This window comes from Ctenopharyngodon idella, chromosome 20 (assembly GCF_019924925.1).
Source record: "Ctenopharyngodon idella isolate HZGC_01 chromosome 20, HZGC01, whole genome shotgun sequence".
NCBI classification, from domain to species: domain Eukaryota; kingdom Metazoa; phylum Chordata; class Actinopteri; order Cypriniformes; family Xenocyprididae; genus Ctenopharyngodon; species Ctenopharyngodon idella.
The window spans coordinates 3421744-3439485 of record NC_067239.1 but is presented as its reverse complement, the minus strand read 5'-3'; the positions used below and the strand labels follow the sequence as shown (position 1 = coordinate 3439485).

Sequence of the window (17742 nt, the reverse complement as noted above, 5' to 3'; positions counted from 1 at the left end):
TTATTACACTACGCAGTGTAATGTTTCACTTTTGACACCAATTTTGTGTTGATTCAACACCCTGTATCATTTATATATGTCAGTTTATCTTTGTCCATCATAAATACCGAAAGTAAAAAGTTGTTTACAGACAACAGGACTTTTATTATGGAAGACGTGGAGCTTTTATGTCATTGCGGAAGTAAAGTCACCTGACCGCCGCTAAGCTTCTTGGGCAAAATCGATCAGCAGGCAGCAGTAGATTTCAACATGTCTGCCGTTGGCTGTCAGTAAAGGAGGTATTTGTTTTCAACTCAACAACAGATCCGTGAGCTCGGTGAAGAACAGACGAGGCGCGCGCTCATGGCTCAGTGCGTGCAGTCAGTGCAGGAGTTCATCCAGGACTCGTTCGTGCCGATGGTGGCCGTCCTGTGCAGCGAGGATGCGGAGAGAGTGACCCGCAAAAACAACCTGACTTTCCCCGAGCTGCTGCGGCCTTTCTGCCGCCTGACGTCCGAGGGTAAGAACCCAGCTGATCAGACAACCGCGGGACACACATCACAACTGATTATCATTCGAGAAGACGGTTGTTATACACACACACACAGGCTGTGTCACAAAACCTAGTGAGCTGTCTGCCTATACACTGCCTAAAACTGACTAGGTGCTATTAAAACATTCAAACGCGACAAATTATGCCTTGGTAGGCAGCTCAGTAGGGTTTGAGAGCCATGCCTAAAATGCTCTATAGGAAGGCAGCTTACTAGGATTTGAGACACACCGAAAATGATGTCAAGGCAGGCAGCTCAGTAGGTTTTGAGACACACGCCCAAAAATGCTGTTTAGGTGTACAGCTCAGTGGATTTTTAGCCACACGCCCCAAAATGCTGTCTAAATAGGTGGGTCACTAGGTTTTGAGAGACATCCCAGAAATGCTGTCTAGGTTGGCAGCTCACTAGATTTTTAGGGCCTGATTTTTGTCCAGTGAGGCCCCTGGGCAGACTTCTTTGAAGTTCCCCAGCTACTGCTGATTATAGTGGCAGACCTCTTTCTTTATGTGAAAAGGTCATGTTTTGGTGGATAATATTAGTTTAAATATAGTTTTCTGGGCCCCATCTTACACTGTATGCTGAGGGGCCTGGGGCCCTTTTGGTAAAAATGCTGTGTGTATTGGAGCTTCTGCACCAGCTTGAGGCCCTGGGACTCCACTTGTCATGATATGGCTGAAATGATATGGTTTAGTGTGTTTATCAAATCAAAGGTGGGAATTTAATTAAATATGTATATAGTCTGTTGTGCTGCATGTATTAGAGTAAAGCTCAGCACTATATTTTTATTTTATCTTACAGTGTTTTCAGCATCAGAGCAGCTGCTTCTCACCAATCTCACCATCTCTGTATGTGCAGTGCATTTTAGGAATGCAATGTGCGCTAAGATCACTTTAATTTCCTACATTTATGTGGATAGGTTTTTACAGCATTTTACTAGTATTTCAGCAAAATAAATAAAGTAAAATAAAAACAATCGAAACACTTAGGCTACTAAGAGAAGATTAAATTAATCATCTGTTTATTTGCATGTCATTTAACCATTAACTAGTAGGGCTACTCCATAACAGTTGACTAGAAGAGGCTTAAAGGTCCAGTGTGTAATATTTAGGAGGATCTATTGTCAGAAATGCAATATAATATACATAACTATGTTTTCAGTGGTGCATAAACACCTTACATACTGAACCTTTATGTTTTTATTACCTTAGAATGAGCCATTTCTATCTACATAAGGGTCTCCTTACATGAAAGTCGCCATTTTGCGCTGCCATGTTTCTACAGTAGCTCTAAATGGACAAACTGCTCTATAGAGCGTGTAAGAAACCTCATTGCTTGACAGGCTACTCTCTGCTGTCTCAGATGACGACATCTTTGAGGTGAGCCGTTGGTTGCAATTCGCAACCTCACCACTAGATGCCGCTAAAAATTACACACTGCGCCTTTAAGCCCAAATCATTCTTCACTTTTTATGCAAACGCGAGGGTCAGTGTACAGTGTGTATGACGTGAATTTTGTCATCAGAATAGTATGCGCGTACTGTACGCGCACCGCCGGTCGCACATGCGCATTTATTTATTTTTTTGCAGTAATTTGTTTATCCACAAGGTGGCAACTGTGCCCTTGGGGCGTCGATTCACAAGGTAGTCAAAAACCTGCATAAACAGAACAGACCAGAACGCATTCAAGCTACAGCGACAATGGAGGCCTACATAGATGAGAGATTGTGCGAAGAGGTTAGAAATTACCCTCATTTGTACAACTCTAGCATGAAAGAACACAAAGATGTTTACATGGGTTGTAACTCGTGGCGAGAGATTGCTCAAAACTGCACATGCCTCAAACGCCTGTGTACACGTACGAAGTACGAAATGAAGTATACTTTGCAAGGCTGTGCATTCGACTGTGCTAACGTGTAAAAACCCAGGGCTTTAGTCGACCAAAAATGTATGTTATTAGTCGGTTAGTCACAGAAATAATATATTTTTTTCCTGATAACAGCGGGAACATACAGCAGAAACAACTTAAAATACTTTGCCATTTTTGGTCATACAGAGAAGAATAATACATCATTCGAAACAGTCTATTTTTATTTGTGTAAACTCACAATAACAAGAAAACACTGCGCCTTTGTAAAATATAGAAAACAAACAGGATGCGCTTTCTGCCGTCTCGGTCTCCCTGAACTGGAGCTTGTCACAAAAATGAAACAAAACTCAGAGTATACTCTACTCACAGGCATGAGAAATATATCTATAGAAAGCTTGAAATGTCTACTTTTAAATTAACCAATTCAAATCGAAAAGAAATGCACTTATGTAATCCGTATGAAAAGTTCTTTTCTCTCTATAGTGCATTCACTATACTGAGATGGCGAGTCAACATCGTCAGCTTCATCTTTGCAGCCGACACTGACTCAGAAAACACTAGTTTATTAATAAATAATTAAAATGTCTCCTTGCTTTTTTTTCCCCCCGCTACATTCGTAATTATTACTTTTGCCGGTGCTTTGCGGGAAGCTTTATGTGTGCGCTTGAACACGGAATAGGCTATATTACGCCTATATATATTAAACGCTCATTTTAGTATTCTCCTCAGTATATATTTAAATAATGAAATTTAATATAAGTGTGCGATTAGTCGACTAATGGCTTAAATGAATGACTAATAGTCGACTAGAGAAATCGGGGACAGTCCTAGTAACCAGCATCAGTTAACCATTAACATACAAATGTGTTGTTAAATTCTTGAAATATTTCCCAAAATTTCAGGGGGTACTAAATATTTTACATCAGCTGACAAAAAAGTTTGGCATCCCCTGCGCTAGGGGTCCTTAGTGTTTCCGTTGTAAGGAGGCCCTTGATAGCATGAGGCTCGGACCATAATCCAGCCCTGAGCCTCAGTCAAATGACAGGAAGGGTTGCAACCCGGATTCATCTGAATTTGATCTCTCTGTTCGTGAAATCTGATCTGATTTCCGCTCACCTGACTGTTTAGTGACCAGAGCCTCAGACAGACACAGCACAGATCAGATTCCTCTGTTGGTGAGGGTAAGATTACCACTGGACTGGCTGCAGAGGTCTGTGTTGGGCCTGTGCTGTTAATCACCTGCCTAAATCTAGTAAAGTATATGAGATAATCCTAAAGAGGCAGGCAGTCAGGTCAGCTGGCTCAATTTATGAAGACTGCAGGTGTTTACAGTGGCGTACTAGCCTTTGATAGTAATGTTGCCATTAAATCACAATGCAATATTGTTTAAGAGCTTGGGATCAATAAAATTTTTTAATGAGTTTTAAGGCAAGAGTTTTTTATGCTGACAAAGGCTGCATTTATTTGATCAAAATACAGGAAATGGTAATATTGTGAAATATTATTTTAATTTAAAATAATTGTTTTCTATTTGAATATATTTTAAAACATATTTTATTCCTGTGGCGTCAGTTGAATTTTCGGCATCATTACACCGGTCTTGAGTGTCACATGATCTTTCAGAAATCATTCTAATATGTTGATTTGCTGCGCAAGAAACATTTCTTTTTATTATCAATGTCGAAAACAGCTGTGCTGCTTAAAGGGTTAGTTCACCCAAAAATGAAAATTCTGTCATTTATTACTCACCCTCATGTCGTTCCACACCCGCAAGACCTTTGTTAATCTTCAGAACACAAATTGAGATATTTTTGTTGAAATCCGATGGCTCTGTAAGGCCTACATAGGGAGAAATGACATTTCCTCTCTCAAGATCCATTAATGTACTAAAAACATATTTAAATCAGTTCATGTGAGTACAGTGGTTCAATATTAATATTATAAAGCGACGAGAATATTTTTGGTGTGCCAAAAAAAAACAAAATAACGACTTATATAGTTATGATGACCGATTTCAAAACACTGCTTCAGGAAGCTTCGGAGCATAATAAATCAGCGTGTCGAATCCGCAGTTCAGAGCGCCAACGTCACGTGATTTCAGCAGTTGACACGCGATCCGAATCATGATTCGATACGCTGATTCATTACGCTCCGAAGCTTCATGAAGCTAATACATCCTTGCTGAATAAAAGTATTAGTTTATTTCTTTCTTGAAAAAAAAAAAATTGAAAGGTAGTGTACGTTTGATAACAGATGTCATTTTAAACGGTTCATTAAAAAATGTCAGTCGCTCTTACCACAAGAACTATTCCTATTAGCCCAGGGATTAGAAACAAAATGTGCAGAAAAGATATTTTTGTGTTCTTTGGCCTCCTTTCCGAATGTTATCCTGATTAGGACAGAATAAACTGAATCACCCTCTTGCTACAGAATCTGTCCAGTCGCCTCAGTTGGCACTGAACACATGATGGGCTATGAAAGGATTCACAGACCGGAAGGGGTGCAATTCTGAAAATTTACTGCAACAAATTCTTTGATTTCATGAGAAATTACTGGAATAAAATAACATTATTAGCTGGTTACCAGCTTTTAAAAATAATGTTTTACTCTGGAACAATTGAAAGGGATTTTGTGCACTGTTTCTTATTTTGTTCGTTTTCAGTTTCTGTTCTTTGAACAGCTTTTAAATCCCTATCACATTGCATTCAGAGAATATTGGCCATTCAGGATACATGATATTGTGGAAAAATATGGCACATATTTTGTTGCTTATAGGCCCTGTTTCCAGCTGGTATTAAGATGCGTTTTGGTCGATCGGATCACAAGTAGACGAGGGAGACACATACTCATTTACACCTGGTGTTTACACACTTTCGACCACTTCTGTCCTGATTTCTTCGAGGGGATAGACTATGCATGAGTAAATGTATGGGCTTCAGATCTTTTGATCTAATGGACAAAATAAGTTTGCACAAATTACACATGAATGCAACCAGAGACGACGCAAAGACACAGAGAGCGGCAGCTTTCATTTCTGCTCTGACAGCTGCAAGACAAGCCGAACGCAGTTGAGTGTGTGTTAGAAATCAGGAATGGTGAGAGAACATTGTGCTTGATATGGTTTTTTTATCTTCAGTCCAAACTTGGGTCTTCAGCTGACAAAGTTTAAATCCTGTCTGGCTAGCGCGCTTCCCATAATATTTACGTGTTAGGTCAGTAGGTGGTCTTTAGTGGCTGTTCTAACACATTCGACCACATGAGCATTTACACTACGAAAACAATCTGGTCAAATGTGTTTTCTACTACCTCTGGAAGTGGACGAAAGTGGATGAGCTCAAAACGTTTTACACCTGTATTTAGCGCTATCCACTTGTGATCCGATCGACCAAAACACATCTTAATACCAGGTGGAAACAGGGCCACAGTCAGTCGTCACTGCTCTGATTGACTTGTCAAATTCCCACATTCATTTGTTGCAGTGTGCTATGGATTCATAGAAATTATATTAACACAGCTGGGTTGACCCAAATGAACACAGGGCTCTCTGTGTGTGTGTGTGTGTGTGTTTGTCCCTCGGTGATGTGATTGGATTTATTCAGGAATGCCTTAGCAGCAGAGGAGCAAAGTCTCATCTTTATTCTTCATGTTTTGCTTATCACGTGAAGTGTGGAGTGAGAAAACAAGGGCGCATTATGGGAAAGTGTTTAGAAGAGGGTGTGAACATCAATGGGTGGCAACATACTTGAACAGGGAAGGGTGTATAAAGAGTGATATGGTGAGGTCTGGTCAGACGTCATAAGCTTAGTGGAAACCCAGCTGTGTTGTGACATTCCTATACCTTGATACATTTTTAAGTTGGCAGCCATAATGCACTAAAATAAAGAAATAATAAACTATATATTTTCTCTCCAAAGTTTGTCCACTGAAAATAATAAAAAACTAGTAGTACCACTATGAATTTGGCATTCGCTAGTTCAACTGACAAACTTCTCCTCCACTCCCTTCTTCTTTTTTGCCCCCGTTACTGAACTGTAGGTCATCTGCGTGATCCCAACAACCAGGTGGTTGTGGTAAAGGGTCTTCGGATCAGCGTGACCGGGATCAATACGCGGCCTCCACAGACCCCAGAGCTGCAAAGGCTCCTCAGCCAGGCGGTTTCTGTCTGCCAGCCTCCTGAAGGGTCGCCTGGCAACGTCATCACGGCTGGAGACTACGACCTCAACATAAGCGGTAGGTGCTTGTGAAGAGTTTTTCTGCTCGCAGCATCATGCTGGGGAAGTCTGTAGAGGATGTGATAATGTTACTGCCACGTTTTTAAAGGAGGAAAGTGTAATGGCCTAAAGTGAACAGAAACAGGAACTGGCAGATTGTTTCCTATTGCAACATATTTACAGTTCTGCTCATAAGTTTACATAGCCCTTGCAGAATCTCCTTTATAGATATTTTATATATACATGTATCGTGTGTATATATAATGTATTATATATACATTATAAATATACATATTATGAAATATGTGGCTATCAGTTGCATTATTCAGTAGCCAACAATGAATCTGGGTAGTATAAGCAAGCATTTTTATCACATGCTTTGTTTTGGTTGATAACAATATGTATCACAATATACACATTCTTTATGGATACTAGGGATGTGCACCACAACTAATTTCCATAATGTTTAAACTGAAATTTTGTAACCAACTAGTCTAAGAAACTCTCGGAAGTTAGTCAAAAAACTGTCTCTTTTCAGTGATCCATTTAAAATAGCACACTTAAAGGGTTAGTTCACCCAAAAATGACAATTATCCCATGATTTACTCACCCTCAAGCCATCCTAGGTGTATATGACTTTCTTCTTTCAGACGGAAGCTAGTGATTATAGTCTATAAAGTTATAAATATGGATATTTTTCTTACAAAAACCCATCGCTTCACTTCAGAAGGCCTTTATTAACCCCCTGGAGCCGTATGGATTACTTTTATGATGGATGCACTTTTTTGGGCTTAAAAAAACGTAACCATTTGCTTCCATTATAAAGCTTGAAAGAGCCAGGATATTTTTTAATATAACTCAAAATGTGTTCGTCTGAAAGAAGATAGTCATATGCGCATAGGATGGCTTGAGGGTGAGTAAATCATGGGATCATTTTCATTTTTGGGTGAACTAACCCTTTAATGACAGAGAAAACAGAGAAAAAGAATGCATGCTAGGTCTGAGGTAAAATTAAGTGATTTTGTTCTTTGCTTCATATACACTTTTCAAAATAATGTTAATGTACCAAAATTAATGGTCGTCATGATAATTTCCAAAGTAATGGTAGACCTTTCAAAAATGTGATGAATTTTGATTTTATAGTATTCATACAAATTTGATACTATTTAAATAGTCATGAACACTGCATTGAAACGGCTTTAAAAATAAATAAATACTATACTATTTTATCTGTCTATTCAGCATGTTTTCCTCCCCAGTGTAACTAACACATTTTGAATATGTATACTGGTTTATTGTTTTTACAGACATTTATACATTTTCAAAGCGTGTTACACATAAAAAGATTTCTCTAAATTAAAAAAAATAAATAAAAAAATCTGCAGGCGGTATGTAAACATTTGAGGAAAGGAATATGTATATTATGAGCAGTCTCATAATATCAACATTTTTTTTTTTTTTTTTTTTTTGTAAATGAGGCTGGTTTCATAGTAGCCTCTCATATCAGCACCTGATGAGGGCAGCAGAGCCCTTGAGGAAAAGAGTGAGAATCAGATGTTGTAATTCTCCATGAAATTAAAGGGTTTGGTTTGTATTACACAGTTATGATTTATCGTTTCTGATCTTGTTTTTCGTTTCTCAACACCCCCCCTCCCCCCAACACTTCTCATGGATGAATTCTTGGTAAGAGCTCTGACCCTCATACACACGCTTTCCTCCAGTGTGTGTATGCCAGGTCTCACACACACGTGTGCTGTGCTATGCTATGCTGTGCTGTTAACCCTTTGAACGATTGTGATGTGTATGGTTCCCTCTCAAATCATAGGCTGCCAGTAGATCCTGTCCCCCACGTAGACCCTCTGCTACACCAATCACTCGGGTGGGCCTAAAGCCCCGACAAACCCCTGCCCTGACACTAACACACCAAACTACACCAGCCGCATTCTCCTTTTAACTGAATGAATGTAGATGAACGCACACTGGCTGTGTACTGAACAGCACCTGATTATGACAACAGAGGCCACGTATACACACTGACTGCAACTAAATTCGGTTGTCAATTCACTTTTAGTGCTTAATCCTGTCCTGTACACACAGTTCAGTAATTTACAGGAATGACAACCGCATTCTACAACCAAATTAACTCCCGTAAAATACAGGTAGTGACAACTGCGTTTACAGAAATTCTCTGCAGCGTGTACGGAACCGAACTGATGAAAATTAATGACGTATTTTAACGTGCATCAGGTGTGTTTCTCTCTTCTTTATGTGCTGAGCAAGAAATCACAGGGAAAGCGGTACAAGCCTTGACTCATTCGGGTTGCCAGATCTTGCTAGAAAAACAGTGAACAAGCCCACAATAAACTGAAATAAATCCAAATGCTTCATGCTGAAAATAAGACCAAAATATTGCACTTTAATAACTCTGTAAGCTCAGTCGCTTTATGAGCCAAGCCTAAAAACGCTTATAATAAGTGGATATGGCAACACTGCAAGAGCGCTCTCTGTGAAGCAGCCTTTACAAGCATAAGAAAAACATGATGCCTTTGTTGACTGTGCTTTAGTTAATCTTGCTGAACATAATTCTTTCATCGCTGTAATATTTCTTTGGTCAGAATAGCGGATACCAAACATGCGAGATGCCAGACCGTTGCTATGGTTACTACTGTGTCAATCATTGCAGTTTTGGGAGAGAGTCATGTTCTGTACACACACACACGGAACAATAATTTAGAGGACTTACTCCCGGTTGTCACTCCTGAAACTTTACAGTGTGTACGTGGCCAGAGTCTAGATGAAATACACAGTGTTAGTGTACTTGCATTTGTGAATTTCACAGCTGGTTGGTTTGGCTGTGAAAGTAAGGTCCCATAAAACTATGCTCTAAAGTCAACATGAAATCAAAAGTGACTGCGTACTTAATACATATTCCTGGCTCTATTGCATCAGTGTTATTTTTGTATTCTCTATATACTTTTGTAATATTTATTCATATTTTGAATTAGCTTTTGTTTTTATATTTTTAATTTAAAAATTTAGTTTTAGTATTTTTTTTTTTTTTAATATATGCTTATGTTGTTTTTGTTATTTCTAACTTGATTTTTTTTTAATGCAGTTTTAGTAATTTTAGTACTTCAATTTAAAGGATCAGTTCACTTCAGAAATAAAATTTCCTGATAATTTACTTACCCCCATGTCATCCACGATGTTTATATCTTTCTTTCTTCAGTTGAAAAGAAAATAAGATTTTTGAGGAAAACATTCCAGGATTTTTCTAGTGGACTTCACTTGGGTTCAATGGGTTGAAGTTCCAAACTGCAGTTTCAGTACAGCTTCAAAGAGTTCTACATGATCCCAGACGAGGAATAAGGGTCTTATCTAGAGAAACCATTGGTCATTTAAAAAAAAAAAAAAAAATTATATACTTTTTAACCACAAATGCTCGTCTTGCACTGCTCTGCGATGCGCCACGCATTAAGTAATCACATTGGAAAGATCACGTGTGACGTAGGTGGAAGTACCGATCAAGTGTAAACGACCTTTACAAAAATAAGGTAAAACAACGATGTCGGACAATTTTGAAGTTGGAGGAGAAAATGAGATTGAGTTTTCCGCCCTACCGCGGCACTTCCGCCTACGTCACACGTGACCTTTCCAACATGATTACGTAATGGGTGGCACATCACGGAGCAGTGCAAGACGAGCATTTGTGGTTAAAAAGTATTTATTTATTTATTTATTTTTTTAATGACCGATCGTTTCGCTAGATAAGACTCTTGTTTCTCGTCTGGGATCATGTAGAGCTCTTTGAAGCTGCACTGAAACTGACATTTGGACCTTCAACTCGTTGAACCCCAGTGAAGTCCACTATATGGAGAAAAATCCTGGAATGTTTTCCTCAAAAACCTTGATTTCTTTTCGACTGAAGAAAGAAAGACATGAACATCTTGGATGACATGGGGGTGAGTAAATTATCAGGAAATTTTAATTCTGAAGTGAACTAATCCTTTAATCTTAGTTCAGCCGAGCCAACATTTTCGCATTTTTGTTTCATTTAAAAAAAATTTAAGTTTTTCATGTAATTTATTTATATTTTACGTTGGCTTTATTTCAATTAACGGAAAACAATTTTAATAGTTTTAACAGTAACACTATATTGCACATAACTTGTCAGTGCATATTATTCCAAATGTTAATAAAAATAACTTCCTCCAGCTCTGAAACGACTTTCCTTCCTCTAGGCCAGGTGGGCCAGCGTTTCAATTTCTAGAATTAAATAAAGCCTGATTCCTGGATTACAATGATCATTCCATTCATAATCTGCAAACTCTCTTTCGGGGTTCTGGTTGCTTTTCACAATGCAATAAATTAAGTCCCCCTCTACATTTTTCAGACAGCATTCTGTTTCACTCAGAAATGTGTCATGTTATGGAAGCAAAAGGGGATGTGAATAGTGTTTCATATTGACTTTGAAGCATTGGTTTGATGTGTATGTGCTCTACTCGCCCTGACTGATGGACAGAAGCATCAAACTCCATTCTCTGCTACCCCTGCTTCTGCTAGAACTGGTACCAGTAGTTGTTTTATATGTGTCTTAAAGGCAAATTATGATATGGTTTATTCATTCTATGTAATCTTTGAGTCACATACATTATATTTAGTCAACTGCCTTTCCTCACAGCGGGGGACGCTGAAACATGCCCATGTCTAAGCTAATCAGGAAAATGGGATTTTAAAACTATGCTCATTCACTTACTGCATCTACAGTGCTAGATTTAGCACTTTGTAGAAGTTTAAGTTACAGGGATAGTTCACTGAAAATGACTTAAAAAAATTACATCACTCTTATGAAATCATTCTCATGATATATTTTACTATATACTATCAGTATTTAAAATGAACAAACCATTTATACAAAGACACAGAGCCATTGGTTTTGACATATTGTCTGTGCGATTAATCGTAATTGATTTTTCTTTCAATTTTGGCTTCCAATGATTATGAAAACAAGATAATCGACGTAAAACGATTATTGTCCTTCTGCTATATTCTGCCCAGCACACCTTTCTTTCCTTCACAGCGGTATGCTTTCGTTCCTTCCTAAGCCAAACTTAACATCCAAATCAGCCGAATAAGTGAGTGCTGTAAAATGCAGACTACTGTTGCCAAACTGTGGGATGTTTGATATTAACCAGTGTTATTAAAGGGTTAGTTCACCCAAAAATTTAATTTATTTCTCACCCTGATGTCGTTCCACACCCGTAAGACCTTCGTTCATCTTCGGAACACAAATGAAGATATTTTTGATGAAATCCGATGGCTCAGTGAGGCCTGCATTTCCAGCAAGATCATTTCCTTTTTTAGTGCCCAGAAAGGTACTTAAAACATATTTAAAACAGTTCATGTGACTACAATGGTTCAACCTTAATATTATAAAGTGACGAGAATATTTTTTGTGCACCAAAAAAAATAACGACTTTATTCAACAATATCTAGTGATGGGCGATTTTAAAACACTGCTTCATGAAGCTTCGAAGCTTTACGAATCTTTTGTTTCGAATCAGTGGTTCAGAGCGCAAAAATCACGTGATTTCAGTAAACGAGGCTTTATGTCATAAGTGTTTCGAAATTTCAATAGTTCACGTGACTTTGGCAGTTTGATACACGCTCCGAACCACTGATTCGAAACAAAAGATTTGTAAAGCTTCATGAAGCAGTGTTTTGAAACCGCCCTTCACTACTGTAGATATTGTTAAATAAAGTTTTTTTTTTTTTTTTTTTTTTTGCACAAAAAGTATTCTCGTCACTTTATAATATTAAGGTTGAAGCACTGTACTCATGAACTGTTTTAAATATGTTTTTAGTACCTTTCTGGGCACTGAAAAAGGAAATGATCTTGCTGGCAATGGAGGGCTCACTGAGCCATCTGATTTTATCAAAAATATCTTAATTTGTGTTCTGAAGATGAACGAAGGTCTTACGGGTGTGGAACGACATGATGGTGAGTAGTTAATGACAGAATTTTCATTTTTGGTTGAACTAACCCTTTAAAAGCGCATTAAGCCGCGAAAGAGATACTGTTCCCTAGGCGGCTCTGATCAACCACTGATCTATATAAATGATTATAGTTAATATTATATTAGTCATTTATATAGATCAGTGGGCAGAATGTGCATAAGCAAAGCATACTGTGGGCTACAGACAAAAATGTTGAAATGCCATTTTGGAGAGTATCCTCGTAAACACAGTCGGTTATTTCTTAAGTGAATGTAAACAGTTGAGGAAGAAAATGCATGTGCAACAGTATATTAGATCCGCGCAGCTCTTAAAGTGACAGCAGCCTAATAAATCTGCGGCAGTCATTAATGTTAATCGAACAACAAAATCACTCACTGCTCTTTAATGAATAACTTTTGTAGTTTCTAATAAGGATTAGTCTATATTTAATGTATACAGCAGTATTGACCAAAATAATCATGATTATGATTTTTGCCAAAATCGAGCAGCCCTAGTCTGTGCACATCGCAGGTGCATCTGCAGGGTTTGGGGTGGGTTGTGTTTTGGTTTTGGATGCGTTACGCTTTTGTGGTTCCTGTCAGTGAGCTTTAACCAGACTTTCTTCTCCTCTCAGACCGCACGGTCAAAGCGAGCGTTCCCTGGTACTCTGACTGGAAAGAAACACTCACCCAGCTGAGCTCGTCCAAGTACTTCACAGGTATTCCCTTCCTTCCCGTGCTGGGAGTGCGTGAGAGGGCTTTCCTCAGACGCCTTCTCCACATCATTTCCTGGCCCAGCTCGCTCCGTAGCAGAACTGTCGCTAAATCTCCTTTCCTCTTTCCAATCCAGCTTCCTCCGCTTTCTCCGGATGTTGGTGGTGGTCCTATAGCTTCTTGTGTGTGTTTGAGATAGATCCAAGGGAAATGACTCATTGTGCTGAAACTGTCTTATAACGGTTTAGCGATTTCTTCATTATATCTAATCAGTGTTCCATTTGAGAGTTTAGACAATAGTTAACGATTGTTTCGACTGAAATTTAAGTGTTATTATTTTCTTTTCAGTTTGTTTTGTAAGGTTTTCAGTTCAATGAGTCATTTTATCCGTTCAGTCTCACTTTCTAGTCTAGCGTCTCCTCCTCTCTGTAGATCCACTGTTCCTGTTGCTGTGAAGTAGAGATTGACTTTATATGCACTTTTTACAGATCATTTTGATTTAATGTGAAATATTGGTTTCTTGTTGTTATACACTGTAAGAAATATCCTGTTGAATTTGCTGTGGTTGCCGAAAATTCACCGTAAAAATACTGTGACTATCTTTCAGGTATTACGGGATGGCATACTGATACCTGTATATTGAACAACGTATATTTCATTAAGTGATTTAATATTAATAAACCAATCAACTTGAACTACCAAAATCTGATTTTTATCTTAAAAAGTACCCACCAGTGGTACATCAGTACTTAAAAAGTACTGATGTACCACTGTAATAATATGAACAGGTGGTAAGATGGAAAGCCACATGATGAATCAGAATTCATTGTAAGTGGCTTGGCCAATACTGGTTAAATAGACATTCACTGTGTCTATTTGTCACAAAGACAAAACACCATCTGGAAAACGCTCAACACTAAAATAATGCAATAATCATTAACTAAAGAACAGAAAATGTAATGCAAAACACCCTAATGTAATGTACCCTAATGTAAAATGAGAAGAGCCTATAAATTATTTATATAAAATATAATCCTTTTACTGTTTTTAAACATAAATTTTATGCTATGTTATAGTATTTGACAGTAAAATTTCAAATAATGCAATGTTAAAACATTTGCTAATTTTCATCGTATATGGCAAGGTATCTTGCAGTTAACAGGGTTTTACTCTAGCATATATATATATATATATATTATTTTCTGTAACAGATTTTTTTTTTTTTTATAAACAGTGTATTAATACACTAATGCTCTCTGACAAGTAAAACATTGGAGAATATTATTTAACTTTTGTATTTAGAAAATGCAAAACACATTTTCAAAAATGCCTTGTAGTTTGTCTGAACGAGTAGGAAGCATATAAAATAGACATGTTTAATGTTATCTTCATGAGACACCAATCAGACACCAGGAAATATACCAAATTTATATTGTGAATTATGCTAGTTACTTTATATTAATAATGTTTTAATTATGATGAACCTTTATCGCTACATTAACACATTGTCTTCTTAGCAGGGGTCTTTAATGGGATACACAGCGTTACTGCAGGGGTGTGCTAATTATTGTTAAAAACAAATTAAAATGTTCATTATGCAAAAATTCAGTGTGAACTTAAACTTCAGCTAAATGTTTAATTATCCGGGCCATAATTCATATGTATATGTATATGTGAATTAGCCTAGTTCATCTCACTAGAATGTTGCCATTGTAATCATCAGAGCAATCATGCGCTTTGTTTATTATAATGTGTAGATATGGTTTGTCGTATTGTAGTGTCGACATGGTATTTGAGCTGTACCCTCTCTGTAAAATTTCAGATAAAGAACTGACTGTGAGGCAGCCAGAGTGAAGTGCATCATGCCGTGTGCTTATTGTCATGAATGATTCAGAGAGGACCGTTGATTGAGACCAAATGTCAAGGAACTGAACTAATGAATCTGGAGCATAAAAATCAGTTCATCCTCAACTTCCCTCGTTGCTCGATAGATTGAAAGGGGGAAATTGATCATGAATGCTGATGCGTGTTTTGAACATCCTGCTTTTCTATAAGCAAAATTAAATTGAATCTTAATTAAATCATGAAGGGTTTCAGTGTGATGTTAGATTTTAGATGCTGTAATCCTGATTTAAGGTATGGTCACATTTTCTGTTTCATGAATTTTTGTGGGCCAAATCAAGTTTCAAAAGGGATACGCATGATTGGGATTTTTACGTGAGGGCGAACGATTTCCCCACACAGATTTCACAGTATCTTTAGGTTGACCAACAGACAGCTGCTTGGTTTGACTTCTGTGAGCTGTGCTTCATTCATCATTACACTATATTGACAGACAATGGACCTTTTGTTGCCCACAAAATTGATCTGAAATGTAGGATATTTGAGAGCATTTTACATGCCACTTGTTTGAACTTACATTGAAATAAATTATTGTGAAATTATTAGGGGTTTTTTTAACATCCTTTTATTTTAAATCTGTTATTTTGCTATTAAAGACTCTTAAAATATGATCTTTTAAGCTTCCGTCGAATATCAAAATTCTTGGTTTTTTTTTTTTTCTATTCGTCTTGCCTTTCATAATGTGCTTTTCTCTTCTTTCGCCTGGAGGGCTGGTCATGTGGCCTGTATTAATCTTCTATCTGAAACAAGACAATATTTCTTTGTGTTGTGTGTGTGTGTGTGTGTTTATCTTACAGCCACAACACCATGGTTTGAGACCTACCGTGAGAACTTCCTGCAGTCAATGCCGGCATCAGAGCACGAGTTTCTCAACCACTACCTGGCCTGTATCCTTTAAAACACATGAAAACATCTTTCTTTGCCCATCTCCTAATAACTCGATCTTGTTTGTCTTTTTTTATACTTTTATTTCTCCTCTTTTTTTACCACAAGGGACACAACGAAATTTTGACCATATAAAATGTTCAGCCAAGAATCAGGGAACTTGCATTTTACTTTCGAATTCACGATCGCACATACTCTATAGCTGCGTCTCATTTTGGAGGCTACGTCCTCTGGACGTCACATTTGAAGGCTGCATACGTCATCGAGGATGTCTTTTTTAAGAAAAGTAACCATAATAAAATTGACTATTATTCCTCATGAGGTGTTAAATACTGTAATTTCTTTCTTACTTTTTTTAACAGTTACTTTTCTTAAATTACATGAGACCACCTCCATGATGTATGCAGCCTTCAAATGTGACCTCCGGAGGGCGCAGCCTTTGAACTGAGACGCAGCTTATGCATAGGGAATGGCGATGCTGAACACGCATTCTATAAGATAAGACATTTTATCAAATGCTTAGGCTCTGTTGCGCAACTAATCCTAAGCCATGGTCTTGTCAGTCATCTCGCTTTACTCTCGTCACGTGATCACTGAACTGTGATTCCTGCTGCACTGTGCGAGACTCTGGATGAGCAGACGTTTACAATAGTTTACAGCTGAAGTGACCGTTATCCAACTGAATTAAATGGTTTTTATTTCTATAAAAAAAGCAAAACGACAGTGGAAGCGATGTGCGGTGGGCATGTAAAGTAAATGTAGCATGGGCATAATCTATGCTAATTTCACCCTCACGCTCCGTCATGGCGATATCGTGAGACAGCTTTTACCTCGACAAGAAATCTCGTCACATTTTAATATCGTGAGATCTCGTGGCATTATTACATTTCACATCATTCTAATATGCTTGCTTACCCAGCCTGTCAAGATTTTTGAATTGGTTTCGGATAAGAATATGTATTCACTCTTGTATTTAGCACTCTCTTCTCCTCCTTTTTTTTTTTTTTTTTATTCTTTCTTTTTTTGGTTGTGTAACACTTTTTCTTTCCTCTGTTTTGCTGTTACTTCAATCTGTGTTCTGTGAGATTTCCTGAACTCGGCTGTAGGTATGTTGGTGGTATCATCCCATGAGGCGGCGCCGACAGAGCAGTTTCTCAAGCTGTCCCAAGAACAGCACCGAATTCAGCACAGTGGAGAATACACCCACCCCAAATGGTTCATCCCCAACACGCTCAAATATTACGTCCTGCTTCACGATATTAGTGACGGAGACGAGCAGAGGTGTGTGTGTGTGTGTGTGTGTGTGTGTGTGTGTGTGTGTGTGCACGTCTGTCTCAATTGTTCTTGTACCTTGATTGTTTTTTTCTTTTTCTTTTTCTTTTTTTTTTTTTTTTTCTTCTTTTACACAGTCAGACAGTCAGATGAATAATCATTGATTGACTCTTGAACAAGTTTTAATGTTTAGTCAGAGATATTTGGCTGTGTCAACCATTTCGCTTTTCTTGGACATGCCACACATGATGTTAAAAGGGATAGCTCACCCAAAAATGAAATCAAAAATTGACAATACTTAAGTATATTGCAGTATTGTTATAAATAATTTATATGCACTTCATCATTTTTTTAAATTCATGTGCC

General features: G+C 37.8%; 1 protein-coding gene across 6 annotated transcripts in view; it reads left to right on the top strand.

The window, feature by feature from the left end:
* The first annotated feature begins 189 nt into the window (after nt 1-189).
* Nucleotides 190-17742, top strand: part of trappc8 (trafficking protein particle complex subunit 8) — a 67695-nt gene continuing 50142 nt past the window's right edge. For 2 of the 6 annotated variants that reach the window (XM_051874792.1, XM_051874790.1), the window contains exons 1-5: nt 191-499; nt 6432-6626; nt 13239-13322; nt 16017-16106; nt 17211-17385. In XM_051874792.1, coding sequence (XP_051730752.1) covers nt 343-499; nt 6432-6626; nt 13239-13322; nt 16017-16106; nt 17211-17385 — 701 coding nt within the window. In that variant the 5' untranslated portion in view covers nt 191-342. Of the gene's footprint in view, nt 500-6431; nt 6627-8272; nt 8291-13238; nt 13323-16016; nt 16107-17210; nt 17386-17742 lie in introns of those variants that run through there. The other 4 variants (XM_051874795.1, XM_051874793.1, XM_051874791.1 and 1 more) reach the window with 3 other exon arrangements.